Here is a 23,409-nt window from a genome sequence, read left to right as displayed (position 1 = left end):
TACTACCAAAAGTCCAGAGTTTTGCGACCTTAGGGAGCGTGATGGATTGTAGCGTGGTAGAAGACTAGTTAAGTGACAGTGACAGTAAACTAGATAAAAAAGTGACAGTAAAGACAGTTGGTACCAAAAAATAAAAATATATAATTAAAAATCTGTTTCAAATAAATGCTGTTCTTTTGAACTTTTATTTATCAAAAAATCCTGAAAAAAAAAAAGTTTCCACAAAAATATAAAGCAGTGTTTTCAATTTTATTTATTTATTTTTTACAAATGTTTTCAACTTTGAATAAATTACATTTTTAAATATATTCAAATAGAAAACAGTTATTTTAAATTGTAATAATATTTCTGTTAACATTTTACCGACCCCAAACTTTTGCAAGGTAGCGTATAATAAATGGCATCATCTACATCATTTTATTCACTATTACACTGACATGTCATGTTGTAATCCTAAGAATGGCTTTAGTCACTGTCACTGTGTATTTAATCTAATGTAGATGTTCCACAATGACATCCAAGAGTTCTGTATTGTGACGACAGATGAGCATGAATGCAACTGGATGATGTTTGTACGGAAAGCAAGGTAACCACATCACTTTATCCTTAAAAAAACCTTTTTTTTATGTCAGTTAATTCAGGAAGCTTTATATTGAAACCATGCAATGTATGAAAACAATCAGGTCGTTGCACACTAAAATCAACTCTGTTTGCAGGACTACAGAGGAGCAGAATCTTGTGGCATATATTGACAACAGGAAGCTGTATTTCTGCACATCCAGAGAGATTCTGCCAGATCAGGAGCTGTTGTTCTATTACAGTAGGGACTACAGCAGACAGATAGGTGGGACTTCCTCTTGCATGGATCTGCCCTAACCTGTAAGAAGATAATTGTACTGTATATCCGTATATATTATTCTGTTTCTGTGTCTCTTCAGGTGTGCCCAGAGTGCCAGAGGGCCAGATATGTCATTGTGGAAAAGAGTGTGCCTCCTTCACAGAGTTGAAATCTCACCTCAGCAGCCATGCCCAGAGCCACAACCCCACCCAAGACCACCCTGCTCACGCTACACACAACCAATCCCAGTCGCAGGAGAAGGTGACCAATGAGCCGTCCCGGTCCGCTTCCTCCCCACAGTGGCAGTGCCACTCCGATGTGCATGAACATTCCAGCAGCAGTAGCAGCAACGGACACGGTCGCGAGAGGAAGTTTAAATGCAGCATGTGCACACGAGCGTTCACTACGTCCACTAAGCTAAATGTGCATTTCATGGGGCACATGGGCATGAGACCACACAAGTGCAGCTACTGCAGCAAAGCCTTTAGTGATCCCAGCAATCTCCGAAAACACCTGAGAATCCACACAGGTAAATGCGCAAGTTGTAGGTACTTACTTTTGAAAACTGTATTTGAAACTTTTCAAAGTCAATATGAAATCTAAATGGATCTTACTTTTTTTAAGATCTATTTCCTACATTTTCCTATATAAGTGTAATAACAAGGTAATATCATATCAATTATGATCAAATCGACCCTGTTTGGAAATGCATGACATTATGGAAATCAAGTGGCTTATGACCTGAAGTTAATTTGTTTTCAATGAAAGAACTTTCAGTATAGAACTGCTATTAACTTTCTTTATTGGCCAGAAATAATGTGCTGTCATCATTACTGCTCTGCTCAAGAAATACATGTTGTTGTTTTTTTTCTGCAGGTCAGAAGAACTTCAGGTGTACAGTATGTGGGAAGTCTTTTACTCAGAAAGCACATGTGGAATCTCATATGGTTATACACACTGGTGCCAAGAACATTAAATGTGACCATTGTGACAAGATGTTTGTGAGGAAACAAGATCTCAAACAGCACATGTATTCACATTCACTGTAAGGCTGTATTTCATATTTTATTTAAATAAATATTAAATATTACTTAATGTATAAATTAATGATATGCATAATTATATTACAATTAACCAATAATATAAAATATTATTGATATAAATATTATTAATACAGTCTAACATTTATAATATATATTATAAATATAATTTTTAAATTAAAGGTATTATTACATTATATGCTAATATATTTTATAATATGCAATATAACATAACTAATAATAGAAAATGTTATTAATATAAATAATAGTAACTATTGATAAATTCCAATATTTCATAGTCCAATGAAACCCTACTTTTTTCTGTTGAAAAATGTTTTTTAAATGTAATACATTAATTTAAATGTAATATGTAACTTTTACGTAATATATGAATATAAAATGCATTGAGAATATTGCATGTTAACTTTAAGAGCATGTTCTCCAAATATTTTACTTTTTTTGACAAAACCTTTTAAAAATTATGATTTACAGATATATGGAATAATGTAGGGCTGGACGATATGGCCAAAATTTATATCACGATATATTTCTTAATTTCGGTCGATATGATATAATTCCGATATCGATATGACCACTATTTATCTGAAATAGAAATCTTTTGTAACATTATAAATGCCTTTATCATCACTTTTGATAAATTTTAAGCATCCTTGCTAAATAAAAGTATTAATTTCTATAATTTCTTTCCCCCAAAAAAATAATAAAAATTATACTTAATGGTATAGTGTATAATGTTACAAAAGCGTTTTATTTCAGATAAATGCTGATCTTTGGATCTTTCTATTCATCAAAGAATCCTGAAAAAAAAATGTACTCAACTGTTTTAAATATTGATAATCAGCAAATCAGCATATTAGAATGATTTCTGAAGGATCATGTGTCACTGAAGACTGGAGTAATGATGCTGAAAATTTAGCTATGTGTGATCACAGGAATAAATTACATTTTAAAATCTATTCAGAATAGAAAGCAATTTTAAAAGTATATCGCGATACATATTGATATTGAATTATTGTCCAGCCCTAGAATAATGTGATTTTGTCATACTTTTTTTTTCTTAACATATAGTTTTCTTACCTGTTTTAATAGCCACTTTGTTTCCTTGCTTATCTCTCCTGTATTCCAGAGACCGCCAGATAACTTGTCCAAAGTGTGACAAACAATTCTTAAAGACCGACCATCTCAAAAAACACTTGAACTCTCACGACGGGAAACGGGACTTCATCTGTGAAAAGTGCAACAAGGGCTTTCTCACTAAATACCACCTCACACGCCACCTCAAAATCTGCAAGGGTCCTAAGATCGGTCGAGGGGCAACGCAGGGTGAGGAAGGGGACGAGGAGGAAGAGGATGAGGAAGAAGAGAGGGAAGCTGAAGGACAGATCAATCCAGCCAGCGAGGAGGACTGTGGAATGGGCATGAGAGGATATACTTCAGAAAAAACGATGTAACTTCACTCTTAAATGTAAAAGGATGAAGTTAAACCTTGTCTAGGTTATTTATTTGTCCTTTTTTTGTGTGTTCTTGTTCTGCCCATCAGCCTTTTTAATTCCTGTTGCCAAAACGTGTGTATCCCTAAATCAAAGGGCCAACAGAAATGTAATTAGATTTAAATTATGCATTACATATTTTCAAGTCAAGTGTCACTGTTAAATTTATAAATGATTGGTCAAAAGCGAACAGAAGACATTGCCTTTTTTTTGTGCTGCTTCTTTCTGTTTAACCTGTTCAGTTAATTCGTTCACAGCAGCCATGCCTATTCTGTACTCTGTATTTATATTGTAAATAAATGAATGTTACATTTTACACGCAAACATTTTATTATAAATAATTATACGTCATAGCTGTATGGCGTTATTTTAATGACAAATGTCGAGAGCGCATTATTGTAGCGCGAAAGCACATTAATATAATTAAAGGATTTCCTTTGCTCTCGCACAAAACCGGACGCTCGCGCTCAGATACACGCAGCTCTCGCCCGGAGAGAGTGTCTCTCCTCTCACTCAAACTGTGTCCTCTGCACTCTCAAATCTCTCTGTGCTCATGCACTATAGATATTCATTATTTTCGCACCTGAATCTTAAATCTTATGATTTAAGACAGACCTATTTAGATATGGGTCAGATGCACTATTCCCTAAACCGATACTTACAATTTGGAGACCAAATATAACACTATAATGAATTTTTCATATTTGCCATAACATTACTACATTCTATTCTATGGGTTTAATGCATTTGCAGACGATGTAATTACATGTAACTGTCATATAACTGTATATTCACTGTTTTAGAGGAGAGTGCCATTGAATGTGTAGCTAGACTTCAGACTCTACTCGACTCAGCAAGAAGGGCTCGTGAAAATTTTAAACACAACTTGAGTCTTTTATCCTTATCTACCGATATCATAAAGAAAATCTGATATTTACTTGTATGGTTTTACTATAGTCTCACTTATGTCCCCCTATGTTGTAGATCTGACTCTTATCATTTTTGAACATTGAGTGAGTGGGCAATTCATAAAGACAATCACTTGCTTTATTTCAGAATGAATCATCCTTTTGAATGAATGAATGAATAAATTAATGACTCTCTCACTTAAGACGGTGACTTGCTGCCACCTACTGGAGGTTTTAGTTTCGTACTTTGAGTATAATTTAATTAATTATATACAAAAAAAATCAACATATTTCAACATTCATTTTTTAAAAACCCTTTAATGCCAGTGTAGTTTATTTATGCAGTGTTGAATTAAAATATTTATTTCTAAAGCTATTTTTTTGTAGCGTATTCAATACTCATCTAACAAATTATTTTAAATTACCTTTTTGGTAAAACTTCTCAGCTAAAATAGCATGTAGTGGTGTTACAGATTTGAATATGAATGGGCCTGCTGAAATTATCATCACAAGTTATAATGTATATACCATTAACGAATTTAGACAAAGGAGAACATTATAACGCTGTTCCGTGACATGTTTACGGACCCGCTTCTGGCTGATCCACAAAAATTGCGGGAAAAATCAAATGCCGACCGGCAAACGTTAGAGGTAACGTTGGCAGTGGAATTAAAAAGCCTCTGTACCTCATTTGGTGAAGATCTTTGATTTTCCGAAGGACTGTTTTGATTGAGACTGAGCTTTGTCTATATTTTCAAGTACAGCTGGACTTAAAATAATATTATTAATAATTCTCCTGGCTGCTTCAGACATCCTGTCAAATGTACAGTTACAGTTAATTAGCGAGTCGAGTTATGTTAATTATGTACATTAAGACTTCGCGCGCATTTTCGGTCTCTTTCGCGCACATTTTCGGTCTCTCTCGCGCATCTCACTCTCTCTCGGACACACTCGGTCTCTCTCGTGAACTGTCGCCCTCTCTCTCCGCGTTCGCTTCACTTTTGTCCATCCCGACGCCTCATAGTCCACCTCCTCACAGGCGGTTGAGTTTCGAACTGTTCTGTTGAAATAGCTCGTGCTTAATCTCTCTTTCACCATGGCAACGTCTGTGACGCTCAATACCGGGGCAGATATGCCCATCGTCGGACTGGGCACGTGGAAGGTATGGTCTAGTACAGGGCTGTCCAAACTCGGTCCTGGAGGGCCGGTGGCCTGCAGAGTTTAGCTCCAACCCTAATTAAACACACCTGAACCAGCTAATCAAGCTCTTACTAGGCATAGAAACTTCCAGTCAGGTGGACCGAGTTTGGACAGCCCTGGTCTAGTAACTTCTGTGAGTGATCGTGTTATATTTTACATAAGTGCATTAATTTAGTCGCATGGGGATTTCATGCCCAAAAGTTTTTAAAATGCATGCAAAGGTGAAATATGATGTAAAAGAACAGAAAAGACACTATCAAAATAATGATCTGAAGTTGCACAGTAATAATGAGGCTGCAAAAAGTGCGAAATGAATCAAATGGGTTGTAGTTCAGAGGAGAGAAGTTGCAAAGACGGTTATGAAAAGTTTGGCTGTTTAAAAATTTGAAATGATGGTAAATAAACTGTATTGAGCAATCCTCAAAATGTGAATGTTTGTGTCTAGAGAAAGTAGTTTGGTCATAGTGAGTAAGCAAAATGACCTGTGTCAGTCTTTTGGGTGGCAATTAATTGATAACATCGATAAGATGAGCTATTGAGAGAAGAATTGATACTAAAGTGACTAAAGAAGAATGAACTTTGTTCTTTTCCATATGTAGTAATCATAGTGGGGCAAAAATGAAAACAAAATCTGCTGTTTTTTTTAGTGCAGTTATTTGTTTTATTTTGATTTTATTCCCTTTTCCTGCCATTTAATTTCCCTCCTCTTTTCTGTTTTTTTTTTGTGCCTTTTTTTCTTTCCGTAATTTTCCCTTTTCCCTGTTATTTCTATTTTCCTTTCCCCTATCATTTTTATTTTCCTTTCCTTTCCCCTCCCCTATCATTTCTAGTTTCCTTTCCTTACCACTCAATTTTTCCCATTCCTTTCTCTTTTTGTCCTATCCTTTTTGGTGATTATACTCTTGTCGTTTTCCCTCCAGTCTCCTCCAGGTAAAGTGGCAGAGGCTGTTAAGGCAGCCATCGCTGCGGGGTACAGACACATCGATGGTGCCGCAGTGTACAACAATGAAACGGAGGTGGGAGAGGGAATTCAGGCCATGATAAAAGATGGTGTGGTTAAAAGAGAAGAACTCTTTGTGGTCAGCAAGGTATGCCAGTTTGCACCATTTAGCTCAAGATTTTTATTTAAGAAGTGGAAGGTCAAGTGCTGATTTAGTAGTTTTGTGATGAATGAAAACAAATTAATTGCATGCATTTTTATTTCAAAGCTCCGGTGCACCTTTCACGAGAAGGCCTTAGTGAAAGGAGCTTGTCAGAAGACTTTAAGTGACCTGAAGCTGGACTACCTTGATCTTTACCTGGTTCACTGGCCAATGGGCTTTAAGGTGATTTATTAGACATTTCTGAGAAACATCTTTTCTAAAGTAGTGTCTGTCTTGTCATTCATGGGTAGCATTCAGTGTTGATCTCCACAATGAAAGCTAAGATCTCACTGTAACACTATTCAGAAACGAATTGTCATAATTGCTTTTCAGCCTGGGCCTGATCAGTTCCCATTGGACAGTGAAGAGTTAGCCATTGATGATGACACCAATTTCTTGGACACCTGGGAGGTATGAGGACATGGATTTGATTGTGAAGTTACCGTTTACATTCATTTTTACAAATTAATTTGTTTTACATATTACTGCATTCATTATAATGGCTTTCCATTGCAATTCCAGTGTATATTGGCTAATAGTTTTAGCTCTATTTAAGTAACTATAATTATGTCGTAATATTTGTGCTGTAGGCCATGGAGGAGTTAGTGGACGCTGGGTTGGTCAAGGCCATTGGCATCTCCAACTTTAATCGAGAACAAATTGAAGCCATCCTGAATAAACCAGGACTCAAGTACAAACCTGCCAACAATCAGGTCGGTACCGTATACCATCAGTGTGGTTTCATTTAACAATTACAGATGGACCAAGAAAGGTCAATATTTATCTAATGACCAGCATTTTGCCTCCAGCAACCGTGTAATTCAATTGCTCCTTTAATTTCCTGCTACTTGTCAAGGGCAGATGCAGTTATTTATCTGGATATAGGCTTAAAATGTCATTAGGACACTGCTTGCATTGTGATCCGCAGGCCTAATGCTTTGTAACAGGGAGTGCTGTGCATTTTGTTATATGTTTGAATAATCTGGAATATATTATATAATATATTATCTATTATAATATTATATATAATAAAAATGATATTAAATCAATGTAATTTTTTTAAATGACTGTAAAATTACTATTTGGGGACTGTAAGAGTTTTTAAAAGAAATTAATACTTTTATTCAGCAAGGCAAGGACACATTAAATTGATCAAAAGTGACAGTAAAGCCTTTCATTGTTACAGAAGATTTCAATTTAAAATAAAATCCAAATGAACAGCATTTAAATCACTTTTTTTTTGCAAAAATATTAAGCAGAACAACTGTTTTCAATATTGATAATAATAAGAGACACTGATTTTTTTTGCGGTTACTGATCATAATAAAATATTATTTCTTATTATTTACTGTATTTTTGTTCAGATATTTTGATTAAATAAATGCAGCCTTGGGTGAGCATAAGCGACTTCATTCAAAAACATAACAAAATATTTCTAATCTCAAAGTTTTGAATGGTCTGTGTGTATAGATTAAAGTTATAAAATATATAAAAAAAGAATTTTTTTTTGTTGTTTTTCTTCTTCAGATTGAGTGCCACCCCTATCTGACTCAGGAGAAGCTGATTAGCTATTGTCAGTCCAAAGGCATTACAGTCACTGCATACAGTCCTCTGGGTTCTCCAGACAGACCTTGGTAGGCCGCCGTTCCCACATGCTGTAGCTTTGTTGCATGTGACATTTATTTGCTATGAAGGTTCAAGGTGCAGCTGGTGACTTTATATATGGTTTCAATGAATAACCTTTGAACTTTGTCTCAAACTTAGGGCTAAACCTGAAGATCCCTCACTGCTTGATGACCCAAACATCAAGGCCATTGCAGAGAAGCACAAAAAGACTTCTGCCCAGGTGAGGAGACTGCCGTCCTGTATATGTCAAAGCTTGTTAATGATCCATAGAAAAATGTCTATTTGACATCCAATGTACAGGTCCTCATCCGCTTCCACATTCAGAGGAATGTGATCGTCATCCCTAAGTCTGTCACACCTCAGCATATTCAAGAGAACTTTCAAGTAAGTTCATCTTCAGAAGTCTTGCTGTCAGTAAGGTCTTGGAATCATAGTGTTGCTAGTACTGTATAAATGTTGAATTATTATTATGTATTTATTTTCTTCATATTTTTTCTATACCAAAAGGTCTTTGATTTTGAATTGAGTGAGGAGGACATGAAGACCATTTTGGGCTTCAACAAGGACTTCAGGACTTGTCCAATGCATTGGTGAGTAAGTTTCACAGGGTTCCCAGGTTATGGCCATCATGGAATTTTAGAAGTGTTATGGAATTTAATAAATGCTTGGAAAAATAAAGTCATATAAATGTAGTCAATATAAATGAGAGTTTTTGCAGGTCTTAAAAGATCTTAATTTGCACTTTCACAAATTAAGGCTTAAAATGACTTCAATCAGAGCAGAAAGTCTTAAATTCATGATGTCATGTCATTAAATGTCGCATGCACTGGAAAAAATGAATCTCGTCAGTATTTTTGTTTTGTTTCCAATAAAAATATCTAAACAGATCAAGATTAATCAAGATGCATGTACTTGAGGTGCAAATTAAATGTATAACTTGAACAAAATGAAATAAGTTAATGCCTGAAATAAGAACAAATATCTGTCAATGGGGTATTAAAACTTTTTCCATTTGAATTAAGTTGGTTTTTCTGAGCCCATTGGAAGATATTCTTGTTTTAATCATAAACTCCCTTCATTCTTTTAATCTTATGTCATTTTACTTCTCAAGTAAATGTTTCTTGATTTCCTTCAATTTTCTTTACTTGGTCTTAAAAAGTATTAAAATTGCCTTCATAAAACCTGCAGAAATTCTATTCAGAAACCTAATGTACTAGAAATAGCTGTTACTGTAGGCAGTTTCTATAAAGTAATCACAAACAACTGGAAAATGTAGGGGGAACCCTGTTTTTTTTATAAATTATAATTTATTCATCTTTTAACTTAATGTGTTCTATCAATGCAGGGGTTTGAAGCACAAGGACTACCCATTTAATGCTGAGTATTAAAAGAAGACATCTCGAAAAATGCTGTTTAAAGAAAACATTCCTTGTTCCCAGGATTGTTGTTTTTGCCATTGATCAATGTGAAAATGCTCTTCATTTTCAATTATGAATCAGTTACTGAGAAACTTCCTGCAACTGATATGTTACTTGCTGGTTTGGAATTTAAAGCAAGTCTTATTACAGCAACAGCTATACTTCAAATTAATCTTCTTTTTTTGCCCATAAACATGGAAGTATTTGTTAATGCTTTGACAATTTCAAGCTGTTACTACTTCAGTGCAAATGTGAAAAGGCTTGCATTAAATATCACAAAACAACACAATTAATCATAAAGAAGTCTTTGAGAAACATATGCACTAGTAACATTTTATTTGAACAATGTCACATACTTTGCACAATGAGGCAGATAACATGAGAAAGTATTGGTCCTGAAGAATATATATATATATATATACACATACACACTCCTAATTTTCATAATATGACAACAGAAGCACTTTCAGTTCGCAAGAGCAGCTCATGTTTAGTGTATTGATGTATGCTTTAAAAATCCAAATAAAGCTCTGTGTCAAACAGCTCTCTGGCTTATGTTTTTGAATGTGTGGAAAGTCTTATGTCTTTAACAACTCACTTGACCTTTACTTAAACATTTAACCACATTCAGTCCCTCAAATGGCCGTATTACACTTGATAAATGCTGATAATGTGGTTTTGCTCCTAACTTTCTTGCAGTCTCTGAGATTATCAACATACTTCATTTATCCCTGATGGGAAATGCAGGAGTCATATTTACTTCACACTGCAGTTAGAAACTGGATTTATTAAAGCTTTAGTATTTTGCATTCAATGGATAATCCTTATGCTTGGAAGCCCTGCAATAAAAAGGCAAAGGAGGCCATTAGCATTTCTAGACACCTAATATTACACGAATGGATACAAAGTCCACTACAAATTTGCATAACGATGACTAACCACTCCAGCATAAAAGCTCTCCAGTTTCTGTTAAAACTCAGTATGGTGTTCATCTCTTCTTTACTCAGCTCAAAATCAAAGAGCTGTAAGGATAAAAGACCTAAATCTTAATAAAATGATGTACATGTTGACCATTTCTGAAAATGTTATAATTCTTGTATATCTGGAGAACTTGTGCTACATGTAGAACACATATGTACGTGGTTTAATTAAAATGGAAATACCTCAAAATTCTCTTTGATTCTCTTAGGGTTTACAGATTTGGGAATGACCACAACATTCCTCTGCATGTGGAAGCGGATTAGAACCTGGAAGGAAAGTTCAATACTTAGCATGTCACATAATGGAGGAAGGCGTGTGTAATGCAAACTAGCAAATATTACAAGGGTCATCTCGCATTCAGCTGACAGGTAAAGCATTGTGCTTCAAAGTTGGTGGATACATAACATGGACTTAGCATATCATAACTAATAAAAAACGCAAGTTTATACCTACCTGTGCTGTGGTTTTACTGTGCTTATCTGCAATGGCTTTGATCTTTGGGTCCTCCAGCAGTGATGGCTCACCTGCCTGTGCCCTAAAGAAAGTCAAATCTATATGAAATAATGTATAGCCATCTCACTATATATATATATATATATATATATATATATGTTAATTAACAAACGAATGAGAGTACTTACCATGGTCTGGTTGGGGAACCCAGGGGACTGTATGCGGTGACTGTAATGCCTTTGGACTGACTAGTTAATCAGCTTCTCCTGAGTCAGATATGGATGGCACTCGATCTGGACGTGAGAAGCAGCGGAAAGATTTTGGCACCAATGAACTACAAAGTCTTAATCCGTTTCAAATTCTTCAGATTTATTGCAAACAACACAATACCTGATTATTGGCAGATTTGTACTTGAGTCCTGGTTTATTCAGGATTCTCTCAATCTGATCCCGGTTGAAGTTGGACACACCGATGGCCTTGACCAACCCAGCATCCACTAACTCTTCCATTGCCTTTGTGAGAAGAAATTAACACTAAAATAAACAGTAATTTTTTTTTTTTATCAATGATCAAATGTGAGTTACACAAGTCTCAAATTAATTTTGTTTTTATTATACTGTTTAATACCTCCCATGTTTCTAGAAAATTGCTGTTGTCTGGAATTACTTGGCCATCCTTATCAAATGGGAAAAACTCTTTTCCAGGCTGCCAATTTTGATACACAGATAAGCATTAATATATATATATATATATGTACAGTATATATAATGCACAGAAAATACAAGCAATTATCATACTGTTATTAGTTTTATATTATTATATACTTATCAGTACTACCTTAATTCCCATGGGAAAGTGCATTAGGTAGAGATCAACATAGTCCAGTTTTAGGTCACTTAGGGTCTTTTCACAGGCTCCTCTTACCAAGTGTTTCTCATGGTAAGTGCACCACAGCTTTAAAAAATGCATGATTTAGTTTATGGCCAAAGCCCCTTTCAAGTTGTGTATTTGTTAAGCATTTTTCTACAAGTTCAATTGTTAAACCACAACTTGCATTTCAGTAATCAGAGCATGACGTAACAGAGCATTATAATACACAATAATGCATGTTATACAAATGCCCTGTGTATGATCTGTGACATGGTTTGATGTTTGAATTTCAAAGCACATGATTGGCCTTGTGAGACCATAACTCCTGTCATGTGCCTCAGATACAAATTTTTACATGTGCTTCTACTACCTTGCTGACTATGAATAGGTCCTCTCTCTTCACCACTCCTTGGTTAATCAAGGCATCGACTCCGTCCCCAACTTCATTCTCATTTTCATAGACATGGGCCCCATCGATGTGATGGTAGCCAACCAGAATGGCTGCCTTCACGGCCTCTGTGACCTCACCTGGAGCAGACTGGAGCAGGTTTCAAAATTTGACTATGAAATCTTAATAGGCTTTGCAATTATTATAAAATCTCTAAAATGAAAAATAAAACCTGAAAAGAAAAGCATTAAATAGAACAACGTCTAGTGTTTCAATGGAAAACAACAATAAAAGCAACAGCTGGGGGAAAAAATTATTAAAACCATTCAGAATGAAACTCTACTGTACAAAAAAAGAAAAAAGAAAAAAAGTGAATACTTACCCTCCATGTTCCCAGTCCAACAATTGGCATTTTAGCTCCATTATTGAGAGTTACAAAGGTCATGGTAACTTTTAATATAAAGCACTTATTAGATAGAAAATAAATCACTTGTTAGTCTGCTCACTTCCACAGCCTTCACACTCTGCAGCAGTTTTTTCTTATGAAGCTTTCAGATTATATGGGCTTGTATGTGGATTTGATTGGTCAGGTCTGGAAACATCCCTTGGAAGGAGGCGCAGAGGTGCATCATTCCACCATGAAACAGACTTGCTTGTTGTTCAGAGAGATTTTGAAAGAAAATTAATTTAATTATTAAAAAAAAAAAAAAGTATAATATATATAAACATTTTTGTGATTGCTTCTGATTTTTAAAACATGAATGACATGATATATCATATTGATTGTAATAACCGCCACAAATACATCCGAATTATTTTGTACAATATATAAATTTCTTTCTTTCATTTAGACAGTTGTAAGAATTTTTATTTAGACAGTTTGTGATTCTTAAAATCTGAATGGCATGATGATCGTAGCGATAATAGTAGGCTAATTGCAACAATTACATTGAAGCGTCAATTTATTTTATTTTATTATTATTTTATTGCTGTTGCAGACGCCACAAGCTAGCAAGGGCAGACATATGTATAATATTCAGCAGCAAGTAGGAAATGGAAGAAGTGTTTTTAGGAATAGGAAAGAAGATACAATTATTTCTCGCATCCGAATAGGGCATACTAGATTAAATCACTCTGTTTATTATAGGAAAACATGAAACAGGTCAATGTATTTTTTTTTAATCAGGCAGAAACAATAGAGCATGTTTTAATAAAATGTAAAAAAAAATATGAAAAAGAAAGGTTAAAACTCATTAAGGAAGTAAGAAACATGGGCATTGAATCATTTAATTTGTCAAGGCTTTTAAAAGAGCATGCAGAACAAGGTAAAATATATGGTGCTATTATAAAATACATTAAAGAAATAGGATTAATCAGGAGAATTTTTTTTAATGCATGTATATGTATATGTGTGTGTGTGTGTGTGTGTGTATATATATTATTTGCTTATTAGTGCTTCACACACACACACACACACACACACACACACACACACACACCACACACACATATATATATATATATTATTTGCTTATTAGTGCTTCACACTCCAGTCCAGTTGGTGGCGGTAAATGCACCAGAAGTTGGTTTGCCATCCGCCATAAAACGTTATTAGAAGAAGAAGAAGACCCCCCCCCCACAAGCTTTTATTTTGAAACTGTTTTTTTTTGTAGTGTCGTCAGAGAGCTGTTCACATAATTGTGTTTACTAAAATCCAAAACATTCAGTGACTTTTAATGTAATTTTGCGTGGTAAATCTACCAAATACTGTACAACAGAAATGAGCGGATTAACAAGCAACATCTGAAATTATTGACTTCAAGAACAGCAGTTAAATGACTACATCATGGACATTATATTCCCCAAACAAGAGCACTTGGGTGAGAGGATGCTGCAAGTCATTTATAATCGAATTTTCTTCATTTACAGATATTTGAACTTTAAATCTTTAGATGTCTAACCAAGCCAGCCACAAACAATCGCTTATTTTAATATTTAGTCTAAAAACTCAACCAAACTCCACTGATTTGTGCATGGTTGTTATTCTATTTTTGACAATGGTTTAAAATTGAATTCCAGACAGAATTCCTCTCCCTCTGCCCGCCCTGCGCTTCTTGGTCCCTCCTGTACGCCTCATGTCTGCCTTCATGTGGAGAATTGTGCAGCAGAAGGATGTGATGCAGTATGGGATGCTGGCAGATTTTGTTTCATTGGTGTCAGAGGCAGTTCCAAAATTGGTTAGTCGTAGACTTGGAGTTCAACTCATTTTAGGACTGCGTGCAAGGGTAAGTGACCACAGCCGAGTTGGTCAAATTCTTCAATAAATATATTATTCATGGCAAAATCATAGTCGAATGGTTGTCTGCTAACAAATACTCTTTTTTTCCTCTTGCATCTAGCTTGTTTTGGAGTTGTGTGAGAGAGACAACGCTGCTGACATGCACACAATCCATACTCACCTCAACAGCATTCAACTCGTAATTAGAATTGTTTCATCTTTATTACTGATATTTTCAAACAATTCTAGCTTTCAGTTATTGGGCTTTTGATATTACATGTTTCAAATACTGTAAAGTGTTAAAGAGAAATGAAATTGAGTGTGATGTCAAACAGGTGGATAACACTGTGGTGGGAGAAGCAGGTGTTCGTTTTGTGGAGCTGGTCCAAACACTTATTAAAGATGTGGATGAGAAGGAGCATTTCTTCCAGGTCAGATCTAATAAACATTGTTAAGTGTTTTTTTTTTCAATTCTTTTTGCTTATTTGTCTGTCCTTTTCTCTGGTTTCTACAGCACGTGTTTCCAGTGGATTTCGGCACTGACTTTGACGCAGCCATTCGGGTCCTGATGTGGCATTTCCTGTCTAGGCTGGAGCACTTCCTGCCAATCCCTGACCTCCAGCAGGTGGGATGTCGTGGTCAATCTAGATTCCTAGAAATTGTGTTTTGGAACTACAATCTATTATTTATCGTTAAATCTGGAGTTTTTGCAAAGATGACACCGAAAACCTGCACAAACACAATTTTTATCATCTTGTGTCATATTATAATACTATATTGTGAGAAACTATCCACTATCATTCATATTAAGGAATATATTATGAATATTTGGATTACTGTGATTTCAACAGTGTTATTTTAGTATTTTTTATAAACTTTTATAGCTTTATTAATATCTTTTAGTAATTTGCTTTTATTTTTATATTTTAATTTTAGTTTCATTTTTAGTAATTTTTTATATGCTTTTGTCATTTTTATTAGTTTAATATTTGTAAATAGCTTTTATTTTATAAATTAGGTCAAAACATAATTGTATGTGTCCTGAGTTTGCTATTGCTAACCTTCTGGTTTCAGACTCTGGCTTGGCTTGATCCACTGTTGCCTGTTTCAAAAGACTGTGAGGAGTTCAATAGTCAGTCAGATCACGTAAAGACACTGCTTGAGCACTACAAGAACCTTGGACATCTAGATACCAAATGTAAGAATTTGATCAAGTCTGTTTGTCTTCAACACTTTGCTGAAGTCAATGACAGTTACAGTAGCTACTGTTTATAACAGTATCTTTCCATATTGCAGACCCTTGTCAGCCCATGAGTGCAGGAAATTGCATCCTGTCCACACTCTCTGGTAAAGCGAGTGACATCCATCAGAAGAGAGTAGGTCACGTTCAGATTTTCGACAGACAGACCTTGGACCACATTCAGAAAAGCGCCGCGGAGTCAGTAGTAGGAGCACCTGAATGTACAGAGACTCTGGTAGGACCGGATGATAATGGAGAGCATCTTTTTACAGAATCAGAGTGTGCAAGAGCCGTGGCTTTGAATGATTCTGTGCTAACGCTTCCAGAAGACCACAATTCTACAGATGTAATAGAGGAATCAGACTCTAATACTGAACAGTCAGAGTTCCTGTCTTCTCCTTTGTCTATACAACCAGTGCCTGAAGACAGTGCTGTACCCAAAATACTTGTAAGCATGCGCAGATCTGCACAGAAGCCTGTTATCTCAGAAAACAAGTAAGCTCATCATTTGCTTATTGTTGTTGCAGTTTCAACATGAGTATTAGTATGCTCGCAATCATAAGATATAACATAAGAATATATAAGAACATATTCTTGAACATATGTATGACTCCTAATGTCTTCATTAAAACAAACTTGGTACACAGAACAAATATTGTTTATTATAGTATAGATTATTGAAATTCATATCTGGGTTATGATGACTTACATGGGTCAGTGGCAAATAATAGTGTCCACAATTCAGAAAAGGCGGTTCTAAAAGCAGTTCTTAGAAATGTTGTTTTCCAGTGCTGTTTTTGTTAACTAAAACTAAAACTATTAAAAGTCATTTTCTGTAATTGAAATAAAGCTGAAGTAAAATAAAATATAAATATTATAAACTTAAACTTAAAAATCTTAAATTAGAAAAGTTGCCTTGGCAACTAGCTGAAACAAATAAGTTTGAATTGAAGAAAATATTCAAACTTAACAGAAACAAAAAAGAAATTAAATCTAAAGAAAATCACAAAACACAATACAATTACTAAAACTTAAATTAAAATGAAAACTTAAAAAAATATAAAAATGAAAAGCTTGAATGATAATATAAAAATAGTTGCATATGGTTTTAAAAAAACCTTTTAGCAATTTTCAAGAAAGAATTCAGTTTTCAATTTAAGTTTAGACTAAAAATGTCACGTGGTATAACTTTCAAATAAAAAGTAATATATGTATTTCTTGTATAATACATCATACTTATTAATGACTGTACTTGATCATTTTTTTCAACAATGTTTTATTTTTTTCAAGGTAAATATAAAAAAAAATGTGAATTATTAATTCATACATATTACGTTTTTGGGAAGTCACATAACATGACATTTCACAACCTCAACTTGTGTGTATCTTACCAAGCACATCTATTGATTGTGGTACTATTGTTAAATGTTTTTAGGGGTGACCCTGTGGAGTCTGACAAGTCTGATTGCACCTCAGATAACACAAGTGAGTCACTTTCCCATTACTCCACTATTTATTTTGAGGTTCTGATGTACAGATGCCAAAGAGGTACATATAAAGAAATCAGTGATTGACTATGTTGATGACTGTTTCTTTTTGCAGATGGATCCTCTCACACTTACTCGTGCTTGCAGTGTCCATTCAGTCACTCTCAGGAGCAAAACCTCAGAAGTCACATAAAGAAAGTCCACTCCACTGAAGTAATGGGAAGTGGGGCTGCAGTTGACCCCTCTTTGCCCAACAGCTGCCATGTTTGTGGCAAAAGCTACCACTTCCCGTGCTTATTAAAAGCACACCAGCGCACCCACACCGGAGAGCGTCCTTTTCTCTGTCCAGTATCTGAATGCGGCCGCAGTTTCTCCCATTCCCAGGCCCTCCGTCGCCACAGACTCATTCATGTGCCCAAAGACATCCTAATATCACCAAACGACTTTCCTGAGGAAAACAAACCACAAAAGCCAGAATCCCAAACCTATGACTGTCTGTACTGCGGAGAGACCTTCAGCTCGCTCAGCGCCAGGAGAGACCATCACAAGACCCACCCTGAAGAAGCAGTGCATCGCTGCAACGCCTGCGGGAAGCAGCTTAGCTGTCAGGCAGCTCTAATCAGACACAAGCGGATCCATGCAGAGGAACGACCCTATAAGTGTACCGAATGTCAGTCCACCTTCATTTGCTCAACCTCTTGCAAACGACACATGCTGACCCATCAGCCGGAGAGACCATTCATTTGCACCTGTGGAAAGGGCTTCACATACCGCGGCGCGCTTTTGGCTCATCAGCGCAGCCATTTGGAAGAGAGACCATACCGTTGCACGGACTGCGGGAAGGGGTTTCTGTACCCAGGGGCTTTGGTGCAACACCAGAGAACCCACTCCAAAGAGAAACCATGCCTTTGTGCACATTGTGGGAAGAACTCTAATATAGAGAATTCTCTTTGTTCACACTCGGACAGCCACAGCACAGAGAAAACTTTTAAATGCACCTTGTGCGACAAGTCATTCGTGTTCAAGGCCAGCTTGACCCGGCATAAACTCACACACACCGGAGAAAGACCGTTCCTTTGTGCAGACTGTGGAAAGGCCTTTTTCACCTTCGGAGAGTTGCTCAAGCACCAGCGCTACCACACAGGACATAAACCTTTCCAATGCTCGGACTGCAAAAAGAGTTTTACGCAAGCGTGCTACTTGCAAGTCCACACGAGGCACCACACAGGCATACGGCCTTATTCGTGTTCTCAGTGTAACAAGAGTTTCATCAGTTCTTACCGCCTTAAGAGGCACCTGCGGATTCACACGGGAGAGAAACCCTTCCAGTGCTTGGACTGCGGGAAAAGATTTCAACAGTCATATCACCTGAAAGTGCACTTCCAGACTCATGTAGAAAAGAGATCTGAAAGCAGGACGTCTAATGCTTCATTGATGGCATCATAATTACTGGGGGGGTAATATAATTTATATTATATAAATGTAAATATTTATATTTACAATATAAATATTGTAATGTTAAGTGTTTACACAATTACACATTGTGAATGTTTTTTTTTTTCATATTTGTTCTCATACACACACAGGTTCCTGTAATGTGGGTCAATTTATGTTTTATATCAACATTAAGTGAAAATGTACCTTAGTCAGGGGTATATGCTTCATTTAATTTTTCACAAGTAAAAATGATGTGATAAGGAACGCGTACAGACTGTCCAATAAGTGTTAATTTAGTGATCAATTTATTTTGTTGTTTCATCATGGCTAAGGTCAATAAAAAAATGCGTTGTTGATTTATAACAAAAAACGGTTGGGTTTTCTTAAAAAGCACATGCTAAAACGTTTTAATTTTACATATTACAGTAACTACAAACGTTTCATATTATAACCTTTAGTTGTGTATTATATAAGGGTTAAATGACCTAACACCAACGAAATAGAAGTCGCATTCACCTGATGATTGATGTTTGGCTAGTTGTATCTAAAGGACTAACCTCGACTGTGCCTCGAAGGTAAATTGGAAAGCCTCGCATTGTCTTATTAGTTTTACAGTGTACGTTTAAACAACATTATATACATAGACCAATTTTCACGAAAGCAAGATAGAGATAATTGATGTGCCTAATAACCTTTTATCCACTAGCCTGTCCTCTGCACGACTTGTACCGTCCGCCAGGTGGCACCAACACAACGCCATTTTAATGTGTTCCAGGTGTTAACTGTTGCCTCAGTGTTTACAGCAGCACCAGCAGCTCTCAATAACAAGCAGGTAGGAACTGGTATGAAAACATTATTTTTTTTATCATCATCTTTCTGGCTCTGGATATAGTTATTCAAATTAGCAGCTGTAAATAGACAACTGTGCAATTGTACAGTGGTTGCATTTAACATTGTTTTTATTTCTTGCTGTTCATGACCCTAATAAAACAAACCTGGAATCCAGGTCTTAAAAGCATTTCAGTGCCCAGTGAACCCTGTGATTCAGATACCCCAATCAGAAGAAATGCAGTGTTTTTCATTTGATTGCTTCTGAAATGTCATGTTTCAATTTTAATAATGATTTATAATATTTTAATTCTTCTGAATTCATATGCCAGCTTTGTCATTCATTTTAATATTAACATTAATCTTTCCCTCCAGTGAGTTGTTAACGTTAACTCCTGCAACTCTGCCAATTGGACATCTAAAAATCTTGACATTTTGGTTCCTCAAGACTTGGAATATAGTGCACGAGTTTCATGGACTGCTTTGTGTGAATACTTGAATGGTGCTTTTGCATCTTTTTACAAGCTTGAAAGCTCCAGTACCCCTCCATTTTTTCTCTTCCTTTAGGTTTCTACAGTTATCATTAATGGACAAAAATTAAGATACCTGCCTTTCTTTCCTTTCTTCGCTGACAGTGAAACATAAAATCAATACTGCTGTATTAGAACACAAAGCAGCAAAGGGCAGACACTTGTGGGTGGTTGTTTGGAGTCCCTTGGTCCATTCATTCTGTAAGTGTTTCCAACTGGGATGGGAGAGGCCGGCGCCTGCCCAGCTGCTGCGCACTGACCTTCCACTTACAGCAGGAGGGACAGAGTCATTTACTAATGCAAGAAGCACAAGGATCCATATGACTTTGAAATACTTTTTTGGTGAGAGTCTAGTTTGCAAGAGGCAATTTTTACATCAACTCTGCATTTGCAGGCTGTATGTTAGGGCCATAAATGTGACTCCAAGATGTAGGTGATCGGAACAGATTTGGCGAAATTTAGCATTCCATCACTTGCTCACCAATGCATCCTCTGCAGTGAATGGGTGCCGTCAGAATGAGAGACCAAACACCTGATAAAAACTTTACAGTAATCCACACAGCTACAGTCCATCAATAATGTCTTGTGAAGGGAAAAGCTGCGTGCTTGTTGGAAAAAAATCCATCATTAATGCATTTTAACTTGAAATCATTGCTTCTGGCCAAAATCCATAATAACTTTTCCTCCAGTGAAAAAGTCCAAGCCCTATTGTCCTCAAAATCCACCGACATATTTACTTAGAACTGTTTTGGATTGTTTTCGCTTGTGAACGGTGCTGATCTGTGCATATTTCTCTCCTGTTTCAGACGAGATGACTTTTTCACGTGGAAATCAATATTATGAATAGAGTATAGACATCTTAGTGGTGAATTTGTTTATTACAAACATGCAACTTTTCAGATGTTAACTGATGTACTGGAGTTGTGTGGATTGATGTTTTTATCAGCTGTTTGAACTTTAATTCTGACGGCACCCATTCACTGCAGGTAGTCCATCAGTGAGCAAGTGATGTAAGGCTCCAAATCTGTTCTGATGAAGAAACAAACTCATCTACATCTGGGATGGCCTGAGGGTGAGTAAATTGTCAGCAAGTTTTCATTTTTAAGTGCACTTTTCCTTTAATTAAACACAAGACTCTGAGAGATACAACTTGTACATGTGATTTAATTCTGGAAGGCCTGCAGTTTTCTATAACAGTGTAATGAGTTTAATTAAAGACGGGAGTGAAAGGGGCACCCCATTTTTAAGTGACAAAAAGGCTATTTAAATGTTTGTCCAATTTAATTTGACACTCATCCGTAACTTCGCTTTGAGTCTTCTTCTCATTAGCTTTACAGAACTATGGCAAACACAAGGGCACTGTTCCCTCTCCCTCCATTTGTGTTATCTATTTTCCCTCTCATCTCAAACAATCAATTACCTGGATGAAGTAAGCCCTTAATGCCTTTAGCTGGAAATTGCCTTTGCGCCCATGCAAGCCCAAATAAACCAGATTAGCCAGTGGTGATCGAATTCCATAGGGCCGAGACCCTGACGAGGAAAAATTCCCTCATCTGCCAAACTCCTGCAGCATTCAGCTGATAAGTCTTGTGTGAACAGCTCACGAACCGTGTCCCTGTTTGTGTTTTTGCTTTGTTTCAGAGAACGGATTTTGGAACCTGGTATTCCGGGGATTTGTTACTGAAGAAGTGAGGACAGATGTGAAGGTGTGTGTGTATATGAGATCGAATTCTTCAAGCACTAGTATAACTAATCTTCACCTTTAAATACATGCTTTGAATCAGTCTGAATCTGTATGTATGTGTGTGTGTGTGTTATTTATGTAATATTTATGTATTAATTTATATTGATCCTAAATACATTTGAACAGGTGTGCAATGGTACAGCGAATATCCTCTGTGAAAAAGCAAAAAGACCATTTGTGGAAATGTGTATCAGAAAAGATAAAGAGACATGCTGTTAAGGGACGCCACTGAAAGATACTTTAATGACACTCAAACTGGGGCAGACAGTGCATTTTGGTTTTAGGAAGTCATTAGTTTAGGAATGGATTCACATACGATCAAACACGGTCCTGTGTGGGTCGTTGCCTATATGAGGTGAATGTAACTTTGGTGTGTGTCTAGTGGGCTTTGTGATATTTAATAGCTCTTCTGAGACCATGATAAAGTTTTAATGCATACGTAAAAAGAGCCCTGCCTCTGCTTAATGAGCTAATCTGTTTAATGCTAACTTCACACCCACCAAAGAATCGCTTGCAGTCTCCCCTCAGACACGAGACGGCGGCAGGACTATAAATAGACCTTTAAGAGATTAATGCAGTTTCTGTGATTTGTTATTGAGGTCGGATCCGAGGCTACTAGGACTAGTGACAAATTAAGGTGATTATCAGATTATTGTCCGTTGCTCTTTCTCAGTCTCACTTCCTTCCTTTGTTTCTCTTTTTATCAATTATGAATCTTCAGATCTGTCTTTTTTTAGTTTCACACCTGTGCCACGTGTGTTTCTCTGCACTTCAGTAGTAGTATCCTACACTATGTGTCAGATTGGTGATTTATGACCTGATTTTTGACCCCGTCAGCGTTGATTGACAGGTTGTCATATGTCAAATGTGTACATGATCAGATTTATGACCTGATTTATGGCTATATGACCCCTCTGTCACCCTGACTGCCATGTCACCAGAGTCTTATCACCCCTGACTGACATGACAGTGGGGTGTGTAAATCAAAAGATCAAACAGATGTTAGATCTGACTTTTGATGTATTTATGACTGGATTTATGATGTTTTTATCTCTTACCTGCGCCATGGGGTTTTTATGGAGTTCCTTCCTGACCAGTTGCTAACTTCCAGGCTGGAGGTGTTTGGGTTCTTCCTGATTGTGGAAAAAATGGCTAAGCAAAGGGTGTGTATTGTCACCTCAACAGGATCAATATTTGTTTGATTTATACGGTATATGTTAATGCGTAGTCACCAACAGTGTGGCTACCGACCCGTCTACATCTAAGCAAGGAGGTTGTCTGGGGCATCTGGCTTCCGTGTTTGTGTTTTAGGTCAACACCTTTGGTGGATTGGTGTCTAGACACCAGAGCCCAAAGCTTCTCCCCTATCTGTTTCCTACCGTGATGTAGTCGGTGTCCGATATAATGTTTTACTATGTTTGTTAATGGGGATGTGCTTTGTTTGCGGGTTGAAAGATATCTAGACACGTGTCCATCTCAAACCCCTAAA

At 36.4% G+C, this 23,409-nt stretch overlaps 3 protein-coding genes and 1 pseudogene across 6 annotated transcripts in view; 3 read left to right on the top strand and 1 right to left on the bottom strand.

Annotated features, from left to right (window-relative positions):
- The window catches only part of LOC107690481 (PR domain zinc finger protein 4-like), a 9,327-nt gene extending 5,625 nt beyond the window's left edge, over nt 1-3,702 (top strand). For both annotated transcript variants that reach the window (XM_016488839.1, XM_016488847.1), the window contains exons 8-12: nt 501-586; nt 717-844; nt 939-1,367; nt 1,715-1,883; nt 3,026-3,702. In XM_016488839.1, coding sequence (XP_016344325.1) covers nt 501-586; nt 717-844; nt 939-1,367; nt 1,715-1,883; nt 3,026-3,350 — 1,137 coding nt within the window. In that variant the 3' untranslated portion in view covers nt 3,351-3,702. The remainder of the gene's footprint in view (nt 1-500; nt 587-716; nt 845-938; nt 1,368-1,714; nt 1,884-3,025) is intronic.
- A 1,658-nt stretch (nt 3,703-5,360) lies between these two features.
- Nucleotides 5,361-10,265, top strand: LOC107690495 (aldose reductase-like). 2 transcript variants are annotated; one of them, XM_016488863.1, is made up of 10 exons: nt 5,361-5,459; nt 6,418-6,585; nt 6,706-6,822; nt 6,973-7,050; nt 7,230-7,352; nt 8,167-8,273; nt 8,404-8,485; nt 8,566-8,649; nt 8,773-8,855; nt 9,611-10,265. In XM_016488863.1, exons 1-10 carry the CDS (start codon nt 5,394-5,396, stop codon nt 9,651-9,653), a joined length of 951 nt encoding a protein of 316 aa, XP_016344349.1. In that variant the 5' UTR covers nt 5,361-5,393; the 3' UTR covers nt 9,654-10,265. The 2 variants fall into 2 exon arrangements, with proteins under 2 accessions (XP_016344349.1, XP_016344342.1); XM_016488856.1 differs by lacking the exon at nt 5,361-5,459 and adding an exon at nt 5,643-5,718 and having other exon boundaries at nt 9,611-10,264.
- A 180-nt stretch (nt 10,266-10,445) lies between these two features.
- LOC107690453 (aldose reductase-like) lies at nt 10,446-12,835 on the bottom strand (annotated as a pseudogene).
- A 1,186-nt stretch (nt 12,836-14,021) lies between these two features.
- Nucleotides 14,022-18,833, top strand: LOC107690440 (zinc finger protein 2-like). 2 transcript variants are annotated; one of them, XM_016488795.1, is made up of 10 exons: nt 14,022-14,256; nt 14,456-14,661; nt 14,776-14,853; nt 14,990-15,085; nt 15,169-15,279; nt 15,729-15,852; nt 15,951-16,389; nt 17,330-17,379; nt 17,497-18,152; nt 18,186-18,833. In XM_016488795.1, exons 1-10 carry the CDS (start codon nt 14,223-14,225, stop codon nt 18,825-18,827), a joined length of 2,436 nt encoding a protein of 811 aa, XP_016344281.1. In that variant the 5' UTR covers nt 14,022-14,222; the 3' UTR covers nt 18,828-18,833. The 2 variants fall into 2 exon arrangements, with proteins under 2 accessions (XP_016344281.1, XP_016344272.1); XM_016488786.1 differs by having other exon boundaries at nt 17,497-18,833.
- Nucleotides 18,834-23,409: the final 4,576 nt, after the last annotated feature.

This window comes from Sinocyclocheilus anshuiensis, unplaced genomic scaffold, assembly GCF_001515605.1.
Source record: "Sinocyclocheilus anshuiensis isolate Anshui unplaced genomic scaffold, SAMN03320099.WGS_v1.1 scaffold641, whole genome shotgun sequence".
Taxonomy (NCBI): domain Eukaryota; kingdom Metazoa; phylum Chordata; class Actinopteri; order Cypriniformes; family Cyprinidae; genus Sinocyclocheilus; species Sinocyclocheilus anshuiensis.
Note: the sequence above shows the minus strand (reverse complement) of the source record. Positions and strands in the feature narration are given on the sequence as shown.